The 19,780-nt window shown below is 37.7% G+C and overlaps 1 protein-coding gene across 17 annotated transcripts in view; it reads right to left on the minus strand.

Annotated features, from left to right (window-relative positions):
• Positions 1-19,780, minus strand: part of LOC138738906 (rho guanine nucleotide exchange factor TIAM1-like) — a 273,989-nt gene that overhangs the window by 22,891 nt on the left and 231,318 nt on the right. For 16 of the 17 annotated variants that reach the window (XM_069890079.1, XM_069890072.1, XM_069890074.1 and 13 more), the window contains 6 exons: positions 16,317-16,435; positions 14,960-15,068; positions 14,615-14,673; positions 13,207-13,312; positions 1,939-2,026; positions 1,665-1,837 (listed from right to left, as the gene is read on the minus strand). In XM_069890079.1, coding sequence (XP_069746180.1) covers positions 1,665-1,837; positions 1,939-2,026; positions 13,207-13,312; positions 14,615-14,673; positions 14,960-15,068; positions 16,317-16,435 — 654 coding nt within the window. Of the gene's footprint in view, positions 1-1,664; positions 1,838-1,938; positions 2,027-11,707; positions 11,750-13,206; positions 13,313-14,614; positions 14,674-14,959; positions 15,069-16,316; positions 16,436-19,780 lie in introns of those variants that run through there. The other variant, XM_069890080.1, reaches the window with a different exon arrangement.

Below are 19,780 nucleotides of genomic sequence, written 5' to 3' on the forward strand. Positions count from 1 at the left end.
AATGGTACGAATACTTAGAATTAGACGCTGCATCTTATTATCAGGAACAGATCAAAATGACAGTTGTTCTTAGAATTGTACAAGGCAAAGGTTTCCTAATGACCATAACAGTGCATTCACATTTTATTATACCTGTGATTCAAGATCTATGTTAACTCATGTAAAATAGTGTTTTTCACAAGAATCAGATATTTGGTGTGAATCAAATTCTGACGGGATCTACCATGTTTCAACGGTTCAAATCTCAGTGCTTCTTCAACCACTGTGAGTATTTAGTAAAAATCAGAAGTTTATCTGAGGTCTGCTCTGCGACTGGACTCACTACCGAGCTCAGTGGCAGAGTGAGGATGTGCTTAAGTGAGAGGCAGGATGCGCCTCAGTTTTATACTATGAAGAACTGCCAATATAGTGGTGACCCATTCAACTGTATATGGTCACCAACCTATGGAGAAAGGTTAGTGCTTGAGTTACATTATGGTAGTTAACATCAGCATTTTAGTTGTTAATTATTCATTAAAATGTTCATATTTTAAGAAAAAAAGTAGTTCAAAGCGAATCGGGTGTGGAGTGCACTTGGATTGAGTAACTGCAGGCACAGATGCTGTGTGGCCTGCTGATCATGCCAGCACTTTGCTTCAGATTTCCAGCGTTTGTGGCATTTTACCTTTGGATTTAGTTTCACCAACCACATTTCCATCTTGTTCTTCTGCACTATTTCAAATCACCAACTGAGTTTAGGCACTTGCTCCTGCTGTCAAAATGAGCTGGATAACTCTTTGAATATAGATGTTATAATATGAGATTTCTGAGGAAGACCAGCTGGGAGAAAAGTATCTTTTCGTGATACAGAATGTTTCTGATTATCCGAAAGCCACTTTACCAAAATTGTCAGTTATCCATGAAAATTTTCAGTGGCGACATGACGTCACAAGTTGAATTCTTTTTAACCCACCGTGCTCAAGTGGGACTCTGTCTCTGTTAGTGCCATTTTGAATCTAGCGGAGCTCTCGTATACTCAAGGTAAGAATTAAACTTTATTTTATGCTTGAAAAACCTTCCCTTGTTCTTTGTTGTTGTTTTATGCTGAAGCTACTGGGCTAAGATCAGAGTTGGGACCTTGGGTTCCCAGGCAGGTTCCGCAACAGAGGTGGGGAGGTGTCGGTGATCTGATTGGGGACCTCGGGCGCCTGGGCAGGATCAGCGACGGCAGTGGGAGGTGTTGGGGATCCAAGGAGGGACAGGTTCCACGACAGTAGTGGTGTCGGAGATCGGAGTGGGGACCTTGGGCTCCCAGGCAGGTTCTGTGATGGCAGTGGGGAAGTGTTGTCGATCCAAGTGGAGACCTCGGGCACCTGGGCAGGATTGGCGATGGCGGTGGGGAGGTGCTGGGATTGGTGACAGCTGATACAAGAATTCTGCCACTTAAACTGGACTGCTTAAAGGCATTTCTCAGATATCTGAAAATGCAGTTAACTGATACACGTCTGATCCTAAGCGTTTCGGATAATTGGAAATGTACTGTAGTAGGTACCGAATAAGGAATAAAAGTGCATTGGAAGTGATTTCAGAAATATGGAATTATACATCTACACAAAAAAATAACAGATGTCCTACATTGTGGCATTAATTTTTTTTTTACATTGCTGGAAAGCCAGAATTCTTACCAGCTCGATTCACAACTGGTCTTGCCCCCTTCAGTGCACACAGCCGCTTTCCTCCAAAAGGCATGTATTGTTGGGACTGAGGCAAGCTCTCAGTTTTGAGAAGCTGCCTTCGCTGTTTATCACGCAGTAGAGACTGAACCGCCTTGATAAAATTCCGTTTGTTCTCAGGAGTACTGAAATTTTCCACAACAGTATAAATTTTAGGAAGATAATTAAAAATAAAGTCCATAATCTTGGCACAAAAATCTGATGTTCAGGTTTAAAAAGAAGTTACCTGCTACACAATTGAAAAGTGGTCTCTGGTCTTCCTTCTGACTCAGATTTAGTGTGAACAACTTCAAAGACGCAGTCAGTTTCAGCATCTGCAAAAAAAAAACACATTAAGGCACTGGACCATGAATTCTGACGATTGAAGGAGGTAGTCAGCTTTGTTCACACTCACAAAGACATCATATGGATGACCATATCAAAGCGATTTTAAATCAGAATGACGATGGTGTTTGTGAATAATTTTAAACCTTGCAGACTTAATTACAAATTAGTTGAAGTTTAGAAACATGCTGTTTGTGCAATTTCAGAAATTATCTGAATTTCTAAACTAGTTTGTTCATATTGTGCTAAACATGTCATAATATTGGTTCATGAAAATATATAATTTGTTATCAACTGACTCAGAGGATTTTTTAAGTACAACATCCTCATTCAGTAGGATATTACTCATAATCCAACTCTGTGAGGTGTGGGAAGGTGTAAAAGTAATTCCAGTTGACCAGTTAGAGTTAACCTTTCCCATCAATGCTATGAGTACAGCCTTACCCAATGACAGCAATTTGCATTTGTATAACTTTCAATGTGATAGTCCTCCTAGGATACTTCATGAAGAAAAAAGGATGAAAAGTGCAGCTACAGTGCCAGGAGAGATGGCCAAGAACTTGGGTCAAAGTTTTGAAGAGACACTTTAAGAGAGAGCCAAGTGTTAAGGAGATGCTGACGGTAAATCAAACACATTGGAAAGAATCTGCCATATGTGATGGAGCAGCATAAGAGTAAGGAGCGACAGCAAGCAGAGCTCAGCTGCTAACCAAAGAGACAACAGACTTGGAAGCCTTGAGTGATAGGAATAAAAAGACAAATTTGATTCAATGAATTGCCATTGAATAATGGCACTAGAAAAATGAAGTTAAACTGTGCCTTCCAACCCTTTGCACCACACCTATTCTCAATCTTTCCTTTTGCCACACCATGTTTGCAAATTTAAATGTATTAATGGTGTCACATTGGCTGTAATTTTGTTTAATTTGTGATTTATCTGCTTCTTTAATCCACTAGTCTTAATTTCTGCAGGAGATTATTTTTGTGATCTCCCTGCTGGAGAGAATATGATTTGAGAACAAAGTTTCCAGAACAGTTGGACAGGGAGATAGTAAGTACAGAAAAGGAACTAGCAACAAGGGATGAAATAACAAAAAGAAGAGAATTGGCGGACAAAAAAATAAAAAAATGAAACATTACAAACATATAAGGTGGAGAAGAACATAATGAATATAAAGCAAAAGTATTATGAACTGGGAGAAAAAACAAACAAAATATTAGCCTGGCAACTTAAAACAGAACAAGCTAAAAGAACTGTATTGGCATGAAGGAAAAAGGACAGACCAATTACTTATAATCCAATAGAGATTAATGAAAACTTTAAGGAATTTTATGAACAATTATACGAAACTGAGAACGAGGGGAAAAATGATAAAATAGAAGAGTTTTTAGCTAAAATTGAACTGCTGAAATTGTAAGTAGAGGAACAAAACAAACTGATAAAACCATTTGAAATAGAGAAAGTACAGGATATATTAAAAAAGCTGCTGAACAACAAAACGCCTGGAGAGGATGGATTCCCAATAGAATTCTATAAAACATTTAAAGAGTTATTAATTCCTCCTCTCCTGGAAGTAATGAACCAGATAGAAGAAACACAAAACTTGCCAGATTCATATAAGACAGCAATAATTTCAGTAATACCAAAGACGGGGAAGGATCCACTAACACCAGCATCATATAGACCAATATCTCTACTTAATTCAGATTATAAGATAATAACAAAATTATTAGCAAACAGATTGGCCGACTGTGTACCAAAAATAGTAAAACAAGATCAAACTGGATTTATTAAGAAAAGACGAACAGCAGATAATGTCTGTAAATTTATTAATCTAATTCATGCAGTTCAAGGAAATAAGAAGCCAACAGTGGCTGTTGCTTTAGATGCAGAAAAAGCCTTTGACAGGGTAGAATGGAATTATTTATTCAAAGTATTACAGAGGTTCAATCTACCAGAAAAATATATTAATTTGATTAAAGCATTATATAATGGACCATTGGCGAAGGTAACAGTAAATGGATATGTATCAAACCAATTTAAGTTAAGTAGCTCAACAAGACAGGGATGTCCATTATCTCCCTCACTGTTCGCTTTAGCAATAGATCCAGTGGCAGAACTGATAAGAACAGAAAATAAAATAAAAGGGATAAAAATAAAGGAGAAGGAGTATAAAATCAGTTTATTTGCAGATAACATCATAGTATACTTAACAGAACCAGAAATAACAATAAAAAAACTACATAAGAAATTGAAGGAATATGGAGAAATATCGGGGTACAAGATCAACACAAATAAAAGTGAAGTGATGGCAATGAGTAATGCGGATTATCCAGAATTTAAAAAAGAATCACCATTTAAATGGCAAACACAAGCAATCCAATACCTTGGTATTAGGTTAGATAATAATTTAAGCCACCTGCACAAATTAAATTATCAGCCACTAATAAAGAAATTGCAGGAAGACTTAGAACTTTGGAAAAAATTACCACTAATGTTGATAGGGAGGGTAAATTGCATTAAAATGAATGTCTTCCCAAGGATACAATACCTATTTCAATCGTTACCAATTCCCTTAACAGAGAAATTCTTTAATGAACTAAAGAAGAAATTTTTATGGAAAGGGGGGAAACCGGGGATAGCGTTAGATACATTAACAGAGAGGTACTACCAAGGTGGTTTGCAGTTATCAAATTTTAAAAATTATTATAGAGCAGCACAATTGAGGTATTTATCAGATTTTTATCAGACAAGGGAAAACCAGATTGGACTAAGATAGAGCTAGATAAAATAGGGGAGAAGGTACCGGAACATATACTTTATAAGTGGGATGAAAAGCTGGTATGATAAAGCTCATCAATATTGCATCATTTACTCAATATAACCATATAACCACTTACAGCACAGGACAGGCCAGTTCGGCCCTACAAGTCCATGCCATAGCAAATCCCCACCCCTCTGGTCCCCTCCTATCCATGTAACGATCCAATCTTTCCTTAAATGTAACCAATGATCCCGTCTCGACCACGTCTGCCGGAAGCTCATTCTACATCCCCACGACCCTCTGCGTAAAGAAATTTCCCCTCATGTTCCCCTTATAATTTTCCCCCTTCAATCTTAAACCATGTCCTCCAGTTTGAATCTCCCCCTTTCTTAATTGAAAAAGCCTATCCACATTTACTCTGTCTGTCCCTTTTAAAATCTTAAACACCTCTATCAAGTCCCCTCTCAATCTTCTACGCTCCAGAGAAAAAAGCCCCAGTCTGCACATCCTTTCCCTGTAACTCAGACCCTGAAATCCTGTCAACATTCTCGTGAACCTTCTCTGCACTCTCTCTATTTTGTTTATATTTTTCCTATAATTTGGTGACCAAAACTGTACACAGTACTCCAAATTTGGCCTCACCAATGCCTTGTACAATTTCATCATAACCTCCCTACTCTTGAATTCAATACTCCGATTTATGAAGGCCAACATTCCAAATGCCTTCTTCACCACACCATCTACCTGAGTATCAGCCTTGAGGGTACTATTTACCATAACTCCTATATCCCTTTGTTGCTCTGCACTCCTCAATTGCCTACCATTCAATGTATATGACCTATTTAAATTTGCCTTTCCAAAATACAGCACCTCACATTTATCTGTATTAAATTCCATCAGCCATTTCTCAGTCCACACCTCCAGCCTTCCTAAATCACCTTTTAATCTACGGTAATCTACCTCACTGTCCACAACACCACCAATCTTTGTGTCATCCGCAAACTTGCTTATCCAATTTTCTACCCCTACATCCAGATCGTTAATATATATATAACAAATAATAGTGGACCCAGGACCGAACCCTGAGGAACTCCACTTAGAAAGATTCACTTAGAAAGATTCACTTAGAAAGGAAAAAAACAAATTACCAAATACCAAAATTATTACTGACGCAAAATCAGCTAATCCCTTTTACAATAGATAACCTTTCCTTTAGAAAATGGGAGAGAAAAGAAATTAAAAGAATAGAAAATTGTTTTTTTGGGAAATAATTTGAACAAATGAAGTACAAATATGGAATAAACTCATGGTACAATGTTTGCATACCATCAACTGAAAGCCTACTTAAAGGATAAATTGGGAAACAGGCTGAGATTACCAAAAGGAAGCAGCTTTGAATATGTGATTAGACACAATGATAATTAAAAGATTTATAACGAACATGTACATCAAGCTGCAAGAGAAGGAAAATGATGAAATAAGCTATAAACCCAAACAAAAGTGGAAAAAAGATTTAAACATAAAGATAAAAAAATGAAACATGGGAAAATTTATGTTCTGGAACTATGAAGAATACAATAAACACAAGGTTACGCATGATACAGTATAATTGGTTACACAGGTTATATATCACGCTCCAAAAGTTAAATAAATGGGATAAAACATTATCAGATAGATGTTTTCGCTGTAAGAAGGAAATGGGAACAACAGTACATGCAATTTGGGCATGTGAGAAAGTGGAAAAGTTTTGGGAAGATCTAAATCAGGTATTAAATAAAATCACAAAAAGCAACATACCAAAAAATCCAGAGATCTTTCTTCTAAGTAATATAAGAAGTAAAGAATTAGGCCTCAAACTGGATGAAGCGCAAAAAAGATTTATTATGATAGCCTTAGCTGAAGCAAAAAAATGTATAATGTCAACTTGGAAATCAGAAGAGAGCCTAAGAGTACAGCAATGGTACATAGAAATGAATAAATGTATTCCATTGGAAAAAATAACATATAATTTAAAAAATAAAGTCACATTATTTGAACAAATTTGGGAACCGTACATGGAACATAACAGAGAGGGCTTGCCTCGGACCTCCACTCCCTAAAACGATAAGAAGACAAAATGACCTGATCCAGTGTGTAAAAGTAGATGACACAATTTTCTTGTTTATTTTCATTGTGTGATGACATTGTTTAATGGGTTTATTGTATTTTATATGTTGAACGTTTAATGGGTTTGGAGGGGGGTGGGAAGAAGGGAGGGAAGGTAGGGGGAAAAAAGTGGAGAAAATGCCACTGTGTATATTTAAGAGGGAAACGTTTGTATGTATTTTGGTTGATATGGTTCACAGTGTGAAAAATAAAAAAATATTTTAAAAAAGCATTACAAAAATTAATTGAATGGGCAAACAAGTTTCAGGGACTATGAGGTTTATCTGCTGTAAAAGCAATGGAGTTGAAGCACTCAGGATGCATTTGGAAAGTGGTCAGTTTTGGATGAGAGAGAATTTTAGTCCAGATATGATCATTTACTGCCTTTAAAAAAATATATTGTCTGTTATTTGGGTAAAGATTGTGGTAAATAAATCAATGTTTATTGATTGTTTATTGGCCGTCAGGTCTGAGCAACTTAATTGTTTTTCATTACATTTTGTGAGCAGAGGGTGTGCACAAAATTCTCTTTAAAAGGAGTAGAATTTAAAATCAGTTCTCTCTATCTAATTGGTCATAGTTGATACAATTATTGCCATATTTGTCCAAAACAAACACTTCAACTCTATTCTTCTTCCTCTCCCAAAGGTTATAGAGGATATAGTCCTGATAAAAATCGGCTTTGTTATGGAGAGTTGTTTTTCAGTTTGGAGGCCTGTGATGCAGGGATCAGGGCTGAGTCATCTGTTGTTTATCATATATATATTCATCATTTGAATGAGAATGTAGGTGGTGTGATTAACAAGTTTGCAGATGACACCCAAGTTGGTGGCTGTCTTGGACAGTGAAAAAGGTTGAATCAGATATAGATCAAAGGGGAAAGTGAGCAAAGAAATTACAATTTGAATTTGACTTCGACAGTGCAAAGTGATGTGTTTTGGTAAGATAAACCAGGCTAATTTGGACAAAAGAATCAATGGCAGAATCTGGGAAATGTGAACAGAGAGACATGAGAGACAAGCACACTGTTCTCTAAAAATTGGAACAGAGGCAGACAGAATGGCAAGTATGCTTGTCTTCATCAGCTGAGACATTGAGTATGATATGCGAAAAGAAGTAAATCACAAAATTCTGTGGACACCATGGTTGAAGTGAAAAGCATAAAATGCTTGAGAAGCTCAGCAGGTCAAACAGTGTCCTTTATGTAGCAAAGGCAAAGCTAGATTGATATGCGATGAGATGTTAGGGGGCTGTGTGGAATTCCAGTCACACATTAGATTTGCTTAAGTGAGAAAAGATATTTAAGGATGTTACATGGATTGGAGGGCTTGAGTTATCAGGAGAGATTGGTGTAAAGGAGGCAGAGAGGCAGCATGATCGACGTAAATGGGGTACGTATCTAAAGTCTATTTCATTTGTCTGAAACTACAGGATATAGGTTTAAGGTGAGAGAGAGGAGAATTAAAGGGGATCTAATGGATAAATTTTTCACACAAGGAATAGTTGGTATCTGGAATAAGCTGCAAGTGGAGATGGTGGAGGCAGATACCGTAACAACATCTAAAAGGTGTCTTGATACATAGGTGAATGAACAGCGTAGAGAAGGATATGGAATTAATGCAGACAAGTAGGATGGCTTGATGGTTGCCAAAGAGCTTATTTCTATGCTGTACAACTCTCTGATTTTAACTCACATAAGCCATATGACTGAACTTCAGGATAAGGTCGTAATTGATTTAGATATGAAGGCATATTTTATTCAAGAATTTCTGGAATGCATAAAAATCAATACTCCGTGCACATCGGTCAAGTGACGGCAAGTTTCTGAACAAGCTGTGCCTGGGACAGACTGTAAAAATCTGACAATCGTGACCATCTTAACAATCATTTTTACCAAAGTGTTCCTGGTCAAATTCAACTTCTCCTCAACATGTACAGGAACACAATCAAGCATCGAAGTATATCATAATGAATTGCTGTTATTGCAAGTCAGTATCTGAAAGAGATTTTTCCACAGAAATTATTCTATTTCCAGCCATAAAAAGAATTCCCATAAATCCATTTCACTTTCCTGAAAATCATTAATATGAACAGTTTCTGTTCTTAACTACAGATAGAGATTCATTAATGTTGCAACCTGCTTATGACAGGGTATTTGGATTGAGATTTAGTGACTGGAATTTCTGCCTCTTCTTTCTCCAGTTCAGTATACTTGCCACAGGAATTGATACATTTCTGACGAGATATAAAACGTATCTCTCAACTGGACATAAAAAATACTTTAATGCTAATGAAAACCAATGGGAAAATTATTCCTGGTGCTGTGGCCAATTACTTATTCTTCAGTCGACAGCAAAAAAGTAGAAAACCTGTCACATCAATATTTGTAACATTTATTGTATAAAAATCAGTCGTTATGATCCCAAATTACATCAACTAACAATTGCAGTGAAATACCTCATTAGCTTAAAGTATATTGGGATGTCACAGTCTCAAGAAAATTGTGATATAAATGTAATTGGTCCTCTTATGAATACAGGTGCCTAACCTTTTATCCAGGACTGTTTGGAGCGGTCATCTGCCATTGTTCAGAATCTTCTGGATTTCAGAATCATTTTGATTTTGGTGCCTTTAAGCAAATGCCTCACTCCTAGCCCCCGCCGTCTGTCACCTCTGCGCACACCCCCCCCTCCAAGGGTCAGTGGGGTGCCAGACTATTTTCCGCCCTTGGCCAGGCTGAGCCAGGTGGGGATTCTTACTGAACTGAGTGGTGGTTTGACGTGTGCCATACAGGAGGCTCTCAACCAGTGGGTCAATCAGGTAGAGGTCAGAGACGACGGGGTGGCCTGGGAGCTCAGCTAAGAAGGCGGCCAGCATCAGTTGCTCAGACCTGGCGGCCAAGCGGGGCAGAAGGCTGGACATAAGGTGCAGAGCTGCAGGAGGAGCGGGCTATCAGGTCAGTGGAGCCGAGCACCAATGGCTTTCAGGCACTCCACCAGCTTGTCGGGCCAGCCCTCAGGCATAGCCTGGCTGCACAGTGTCATCTGTGGCTCCCCTCCATCTAACTCCAAATGCGAAACCAGGGGTGCGGTGCTCCTAAGCCCGGAATTTATGGAGTGCTGCACCGGGTCGCAGTGAAGGCTCAATGCAGGAGCTGTATGGGGGAATCATGGGTAAGGAAGACGGCCATTGCTCTCACATTGAGCCAGCCACCGGCTGCTTCTCTCTGGGAGCCGAGAGTCAACTTTCCACCAAAGGAAAGAGAGGGTACCCATGGGTGGTAGGGATGGAGACTGGGGCTGGTGTTTCCCTCTGAAAATGGAGAATTTATTATGGAAAATTAACATTACTTATGTGTAATGTCATCTACCAAAAAAAGTGCTGGTTTTTGGAGGTTGCCGGTGTTTTGAATCCCGGATAAAAGGTTAGGCACTTGTATTTACATGTGGCAAGAACAGACTGAACCATTACAAAGGTAAATTTTGGTTTTCAAGGATACAGACATTTTGTTAATATCTCTCTCCCTGCTGTAGATTGCTTTGTGACATTTCACATCCTGAATGCAGTGAATGTTATGGGGAAACAGGTAGGCACCACACTGGGAAGCAACACCAGCATGCTACACACTGCTTCACATGCCCTGTTCTAACCAACAAGAAACAAGAGTACTTTGTTCAACTTGATCAGGGGATGTCACACAAACGCGGCAGTTACCAAAATAAGAACAGAAAACGCTGACATACTTAGCAGGTCAGACAGTTTCTACAGAGCCAGAAAAAGGGTTAAGGTTTTATAGAATGTTATATATCTATCTCCAAGAAGCTTAAAAACCACCACTGAGCTGAGTCAATGAAGCACACACACAGAGAGGGGACCTTTAAAAATTACCCATATGAAATTCTGCTGTCCCTATTCTGAACCACAAAACCTAATAGCAGCCTTAATGGCACACTTGGCTGGTCACAAACATCAAGAGCAAAGTGATAATACACCAAGTCTACCTCTTCTATGAGTGAACGATGAGGAACAACCCATTGACAACTTCAGGCAGCAATCATTCACACTCCCTCACCATTGCTAAATAAAAGAGTAGTTTTACTAAAAATGAAGGAAATTGCTATCAATCCATTGGGTAAATATTGACTATTCTCTCCTCTATACATCCGAGATAATTGTCCTGTGAAACATGGGGAAGGTAGTTCGGACGGTTTCACAATCAGGTCTAATTGATCCAAAATAGCATAAACAATCTTATTTCATAGACATCTGGAGACACGTCCAGATGTTATGATAAGTATAATTTTAAGACTGATATTTATAACTATAAAAAAATACAATTAATGTGAATACAAGGCTATTAGAATTTTGCATGCCAAACTTTTTACACTTCATTAAGCAGATGTGGAATTTATTCAAGCATGTTCTTGTATATGCAGAATTGCTTGTATAAACTTAAAAGGCATAAATGCAGGGAGCCAAGTTTTTTTTAAAATGAACTCAGAAAGATGAGAATATGTGTAAGCATCCAAGATCATATTAAATTCTTTATCTGGGAAAAGTATATGCCTTTGATTCTCTATGCACACACACTGAGAAGTGAAGTTTAATGAACATTGCATGTTTATGCAATTGGCATATAACATGAATGTGACAAAATATACATATATTTGCCTTCAGATTTCTCATGACATTGGCTTTTCCAATTCTTTCATGATGGATGAGAGATTTCAAACACAGCTTCACTCACAGAAATCATCTCACCTTAAATTGATACAACATACTGTTCTGTTGGCCTCGAGCAATCTGTTTGAGGGAGGAGCCAAAACATTCCATTCAAATATGAATTTGCTGAGTGAGTTGTACCAACACAAGTTTTAAGGACATATTTTTTAATTCACCAAATATCTTGCTTAAACATTTGCTTGGCTCAGTTTACATTTCCAAGATATTTAATAATTTGAACTTTATGTTTTCATTCCCATTTGAAATTCAACTTTTAAATAGAATATATACCTGAATCAAGTCAAAAAAGAATACCAACAGAATTGGCTTGAAAAGTTGGGACGGGGTGGGAAACATTACCTCTCATTACAATACAGGAGCAGTCCTTTGGCCCACAAAGTCCACGAACCACCAAATAAAAGAAATCCCACATTTATCCCATTTTATTTCCCCACATTTTCATTGACTTCTGCCAAATTATACCACTAATGAGGCAATTTTCAGTGGCCAATTAACCCAAAATCTGAATGTCTTTGGGATGTGAGAGATTAGCCAACAATCTGCATGTTTTTAGGACAAGAAAGGCATCTATAGTAACCAGAGAAACTGACGAGGAGGAATGTGAGCAAAATGCCACACAGAAACTCCAGAGGGCAGGATTGAACCAAGATCACTAAAGGTGCTAGGCAACAGCTCTATTAGCTGTTACATTGTAAATGTGCAACTTACTTCTAGTCATAACAGCTGCCATTTTTTTAGTTGCTTGCTCAGTTTCAGTTTAATTTAGTCTATGGTTGAAGTTTATCACATCTAAAGGTAAGAAAGACAACCAATAGTGGCACGGTTGGTGTAATGGTTAGCACAACACCTTTACAGCATTAGCGATCGGGACCAGACTGGGGTTCAAATCCTGTGCTGTCTGTAAGGAGCTTGTATGTTCTCCCTGGGTCTGTATGGGTTTTCTCTGGAGGCTCCAGTTTCTTCCCACCCTTCAAAACATACTGCGGTATAGGTTTATGGGGTGTAAATTGGGTGGCACGGACTAGTGGGCCAAAATGGCTATATATATCTAAAATAGTTCTTAAGAGTTGTCTATTTTACTTTACGACCTGCCAATCGAAGCAATGATGCTTAGGGTATGTACTCCATTGTCAGAACTTCTATATAGAAATATATAGAAATTCTATAATACCAAGCAAAGTAAACAAAAAAATGTAACACATTAATCTTCAGAAATTTAATTATTTTTCTTGCATTTCATGAATACATCAACACATATGTTGAATTTATTGATGAGGGAAACACACCTCTATAATTAGATATACTATATAAGTTCATTTTCTTCAAAGGTTTTCATAAGCTTTATTAAATATCATTTAGCTGAAATTTAGTGATGTAATCTCAATTGATGTCAACACCAATATTTGCACAATTGTCCAGCACTATTAAAAGCTAAAGTGGTATTGTGGAGGTCCAATTCATAGAGTGGAGCCCATTTCATCTGTTCTATACATTATGGCAAAATTAAACGTTCATACCTGTAGAGGCAATGGCTCGAATTTGCAAGGCTTGTGTGGGAATCATATGACGAAATCTGAAGGGATCACGGTCATCTGGGATAGATACCCTCTGGGAAATGTTTCCCTGTTATATGTAGAATAGATTACATCATTTGTTACAACTTTACAAGAAGCAAATGAAGATTTATAAAACAGATGCTGAAATAGAGTTAATGACCAGCCATAATGTAATAAAATAATCTTAAAGAGACGCAGGTCATAACTTAGTTTTAAGTGTAATTTGTAAGAATGCAATCAAGTGTGGCTCTATTGCTAGAATCTCTCAATTTCCACATACTTTAATGCCATACTCACAAAGCCACACTGATGCAGCTATGTTTTCATGGAGTTGCATCAATTCAGACTTCTTTAGCAATATAATTACCAATGGGAAAACATTCTTAAGTTAATGATTTAATGACTCTCCCTCAAAACCCACTGCTTGGCATTCAACGGATGATCCACAATCAGAGATGTAGTGTATGGGCAGGTTAGAGGGTGAAGTGATGTTGGTTGAAACCTGGGGGTTGGTAATAGTTGCTACTGTAGTTGGGGAGAAATGGTTGGTCCAAGGGAGAGCTAAGTACTCATGTTAGTACTTAGATAAGTGAATTTTCCATTTGTTTGAGATTGCGTGTTGTGTCATTAGTGAACTAACTGCTAGGGATGGCAATTTTAAACTTTTGTACCTATTTATTTTCTGTGATTTTTTTTGCCGGTTGCTTGAATTCTGGATAATGGAGATTTTACTGTACATACATTACCAAAGTCAGGTCCAAGTCCCACTTAGGACTTGTTTGGGAAAAATCAAAATACTACTGGAGAATTGAGGTAAAACTATAAAATGCTGGAAAAACTCTGTAGTTGAGGCTATATCTGTGGAGAAAGAAACAGAGTAAAGGTTTAATTCAGGCTAATTAAAATCTCTTGTGGTTTCTTGCTTCATTGCTGCTGCATGATCTACAGATTTTTTCTAGCATTTTCTGCAGGTTATATTGAACCCGACTACAAGATACGATGATTAGTCTGTCAACCGGATGAGCCACACAATTACCGAAGAGGCTTCCGGACGTGCTCTTGGTTCTCAGGGAATTGGTGATGAGTCACATGGATGATCCAGATCTAAAATCTCATATTTTTTAACAAAAGAAAATGATTCACATTCCACTAAAATGTGGTTGATGTTATTCCTTAATACAGCAACACTAGAATATTGAATTGCAACACCAATGTGAAAGATCTCAAACCCACCTTTTCAAATCAAAACATGAAAATGTTTCTATTTTAATTCAATTTTAGCTTAATGTTTAATGGTTGAAAACAATCTATCCAAACTGAAATGTTGTATCTCATACAACACATACTGTATTCAGGCTAGAAAACTCACCAATTTCCTTTTCTGCTTAAAACCATCTTTATAGATAAGAACAACTGCAGCTTTGAACACTAGAAATGAAGAACATGAAATAGCATTTAAATTAAAAAATGCTGCGCTTCAATATATTTAACATCTTCTTGGCACCCATTATCATTCACTTATGAATGGAAAATGGCTCTAAATATATATCAATGCAAAAATAATTGTCAACAAATTGTTAGGCATACCGGGTCCTTTACAGGATGCTGTTCTATGTTGTTCTCAATTTCCCCCAAAATATAGTACAAATATACTACCAAATGGATATTACACATTTATATTTCAAAACCCTGAACAAAATCAAGTGCAACATACCAAACGCTACCAATTCAGGGTCTTTTTTACATTTCCCAAAGGATGATGGAGGATTAAGCCAGCAAACTGTAGAATGGAGAAGAAGATCTCCCATTGAAAGGTCCCCAACCTGCAAATTACAAAGACACTCTGAATAAGACCCACACAAATGCATATACATATGCTCAAATATATGTTACAAAGGGCTATGATTCACTATTTTGGAACATCTTTGTCCCCTCATTTGTTGCATTCAAACTTTAACTAAAAATGCATTTCATGAAACATTTGAAAAGTGGGGTAAATAAATCCATGACTGCTGTTGAATAGAATCATTTTTACTTCTTGATAACTTAAGATAAGGTGTCATTAAACAAACTTTTTCTGAAGAAGTGTAAATTTAGCCATTTTAAATGGTAATTGTGAAAGACTGTCAAAACAACTTGTTGCCAGAAAGATAATAATTCAAATCTTCAATTCATCTCAAAGTGAAATGTTAATCAAGATTTTAAAGGTTGAATATTATATTTATAAAGTATTTTCCTTTGCCCAATTTATTCCCTCTCCTAATCCAATCTCCATGCCCCACAAGCAAATAATTTGCTGAAGGAACTCAGCATAAGGTGGGAGAAATGGTCGATGTTTTGGGTTGGAACCCTTCATTTCCCTCTATATTTTATATGCCATTAAATTGCTCTAATGGAGCTCCTTCTCAGTTCTTCTGTTGCTTATTTCTCAGATGGTATATCCTGTAGGCTAAAGGAATAGATTTTACCACAAGGTATACTGTTCTTGTCCCAACCCCTCCATAATTCTCAGTTGTTTTTCAGTCGTACAATCAAAATCCATAACAACATTCACATAAAACACCATAGTATCAACATCAAGAAAATAAATCAGGAACTTGCAACAAGCAAAATCAATTTTATTTAAAAAACTATGCTATTTAATGGATTCTGAAAGATGTTGTAAATTAAAATAAATTAAACCAGTAAATGCATTTGCAGAAGACAAATGAAACTGCTGTTTTAACTATTCCAATTCAAAGAGAATTAAAGCATTGTTCATATATAAAAGGAGGTTACCAGAAAAAAAAAACTAGAGTTAAATAGATCTTGAATTTGGGAGTAGGATAATCGTAGCTGACAATGTCACAAAAATGCAGGAGAACCCAAGAAAGGAGAAGGGATGAAAACATTTTTGCAAAAGGCCAAGATGGCAGTACAACTTCAGTTGTGGAGAAATGGCTTCATCGAGCTGAGGAAAGAGGTGGGAAGGAAGCTTGACTTATCTTACTTGAAGAATTGACAGTAAACAAAATTAGGTACAATACAACTTGATATTTTTTTAAATCAAGTTAAAGAATATATTTCCTCACCTCTTTCTTCTCTCCAGTTTGCTCAGCTATTAGCTGGTCAAATACAGCACCATATTCTTCATGCAACTTCTGCATTTCATTAATGTGACTCGCTACTTTGTTCATCGCTTTCATTGCCACTGAAAGTTTAAAAAAACAAAAAAAAATCAATCTATAGCCACTTTCAAGTGCTCAGATGCAGATAATGTGCCGGAAGACATGGCTGGGGGAGTGTAGCTGGGACGTTCAGGTGGCCACAGAGAAGATGCCTTTCTGTCAGCTGAAGGAGAGCCACATCTGAGCGAATGCCAGCTCCTGTGGACTGTGGCTGTAGTCCCGCTGCTGCTTTCAGGTGCAACGGGGGATTCTTGGAGCCAGAGATTATAACTACAGGAGGAGGGTTAGGTAAGTGCTCCTCCTGGCCAGGTTCTCCACTTTCAGGTGGCCTCCTTAAAGCCGCATAAGGGTAAAATATGCGGCTTTACATCGGTGTATTTTGGCCACCTGAAAGTGCCTTATATTCATACTGTTTGTAAATGTACTACTCAACACAAAATGTATTTGTGTAAAGCTCCTGGTCTGACTATTATTACCAGATGATAATTAAGGTAGTGAGGGCTCAGTGGCAGATCCACATGATATACCCTATATTTTGGCATGTGTCAAGTCGTTAAACCCTCAAAAATCACTCAAAAAATGGGGATCGACTTATATGCCAGATATATTTTTGAGACCTTAAATTCAGTTCAAAAGTCATTTGACACCAATTCAGCGTATAGGAGATGATTGTGGACTTCAGAGGAAGTCAGGGAAACACAACCCAGTCTTCATCGAGGGCCCAGTTGTAGAGAAGGCCAATAACTTCAAATTCCTGGGTGTCAACATCTCCGAGAATCTGTCCTGGAGTCTCCACATTGATGCAATCACAAAGAAGGCTCGCCAGCGGCTATACTTTGTGAGCTGTCTGATGAGATTCAGTATGCCAACAAAAACTCTTGAAAACTTCAACAGGTGTACTGTGGAGAGCATTTTGGCTGGTTGAGTCATTGCCTGGTACGAAGGCACCAACTCTCAGGACAAGAATAAACTCTAGAGGGCTGTTAACTTGGCCTGTGACATCACAGACATCAGACTTCACTCCACTGAGGACATCTACATGAGCGGTATCTCAAAAAATCAGCCTCTATCCTCAAAGACCCCCACCACCCAGGCTATGCCTTCTTCACTCAGTTACCATCGGGAAAAAGGTACAGGAGCCTAAAGACAAGCACTCAAAGGCACAAGGACAACTTCTTCCCTGCTGTCATCATGAGCCACAGACACTGCCTTACTATTCAAGCACTATTACTTTCACTTTTTTTAATACTAATGCCGTAAGATGGTTATAATATTAACATTTGTCCCATAATGCTGGCGCAAAACAATGAATTTCATGACTTGTTCACATCAATAAATTCTGATCACCATTGATTGGTGAGAATCATTTCATTTGAAGATGGGAACAAATTTGCCCCTATGATTGAAGATCTATTCTGTGGCTTTCAGTGTTTTGTGTAATAATATGAAAAAATCCATAATGTCCATGGAACATGATGTACATGGAACATAGAAAGTACAGCTAAGGTGGAGTCCATTGGCCCTAAATGACTGTGAATATGATAAGATTTCAGAGTTTATTGTCTTGTACCTAAGTACAATGCACACATGCACTGAAATTCTTACATATTGTAGCCACATAGGCACAAAAAATAGACCAATAATAACAGTATAAATTAAACAACCACAATGTACAATAAGACAAAAAAGGGACAATAAATGTAAAAGGATAAATAAATACTCTTTGTTGCCAAACATGATGTCAAATTAATCTGATCCAATTTGCCTGCTCTTGATCTGTATTGCTCTGTTGCCTGCCTATTCTTTTGTCTAAATGCTTCTTTAACATTGCGACTGCATCTGCTTCTACTGAGTTCCTGGGCAAAAAAAACTGTCTCTCTCTCTCACCTTAATTCCATACCCTCCAGTATTTGGCATTTGCCCCAGGAAAAGACTTAGACTATCTTTCCAATCTATGCCTCTCCTAATCTTATAAACCTCGATCAGGTTGCTTCTCAGCCTCTGATGCTCCAAAGAAAACAATCCCAAATTTGGTCAACCTCTCTTCACAGCTAATACACTCCAATCCAGGCAATATCCTGGTGAATCTCTTCAGCACCCTCTCCTAATATTGTGGCAACCAGTACTGCATACAATTCTTCAGAAGTAGCTTCAGCATGATTTCCAAACTTTTCTACTCAATGCCCCAACAATGATGCCTTCTTTTCAATCCTATACTCAGGGAGTTATAGATATGCATCCCAAGATCTCTCTGCATCAGGATTCCTTAGAGATCTGCCACATGCATTGCCATGTTCATTAGACCTTCTAAAATACAACACCTCATACTTGCCTAATTAAACTCCATCTATCATTTCTCTATACAAATTTCCAACTGATCCATATTTTGCAGTTTCTTTTTAACCATCTATTTCACTGTCCACAATTCTAATTTCCTTCATCTGCAAATTTACAAATTAGACTTCCTATATTTTCATCCAAATAATTCAGAATTCAGAATCTCTTTGCCAACAATATATAAAAACAGCACCTTACTTTCCTTTCAACAGCTTGTGGTTCTTTTCACAACATCCTCTCCATTCATAGAGATGAGCTATAGCTGAGTTTCACAAATCTGTTTCACAAAAGTGTCATGCAGTTGGCAGCTACACATCTATTTTGACAAAAGAATTTCTGAATTTGCAAGTACTGTATAATTTCTGAGATTACAAGAAACTCCCACTCTCTTATTTTTGGCTTGAGTTGCCAATACTGCTCCCATGACCTTGTCATATTGTTCCACAAAACTTTTTTTTAAATTTAGACATAAAGCATCACAGGCTCTTTTGGCCCATCAGCCCATACCACCAAATTACTCCCAATTCACCTACAACCCTGGTATGTTTTTGAACGGTGGGAGGAAACTAGAGTACCTGGAGGAAACTCATGCCATCATGGGGAGAACATACAAATTCCTTACAGACAGCGCGGGATTTGAACCCCGGTCACTTGTGCTGTAATAGTGCTCCACTACCCGCTATGCTCACCGTACCGCCCTCTTAAATTTAAATTTAAAACTTTTAACAAATGCCTTTTGGATTTTGGATATTATAAGAGATAAGCCTATGCTTATCAGTAGTAGCTTCTCCTGACCCCTCTCCCTTGTCCTGCAAACTAATGGCCAATATTTGTTTATGTATTTCTCATTCTCTAACTTTATCCAATTCACTCATTGACCAGAAAACCTTGTTTACAACTTATTCCCAAGGATACTGAAGTTTTCCCCTCCAGTGACATCCCTTACACCCCCACAGCTCAGCAAACTTCTTTTGTCTCCTTTCAAGTTATGACGATAGGTCTTTGACCTGAAACATTAACTTTTGTTTCTC

Source organism: Narcine bancroftii, chromosome 7 (assembly GCF_036971445.1).
Source record: "Narcine bancroftii isolate sNarBan1 chromosome 7, sNarBan1.hap1, whole genome shotgun sequence".
Taxonomy (NCBI): domain Eukaryota; kingdom Metazoa; phylum Chordata; class Chondrichthyes; order Torpediniformes; family Narcinidae; genus Narcine; species Narcine bancroftii.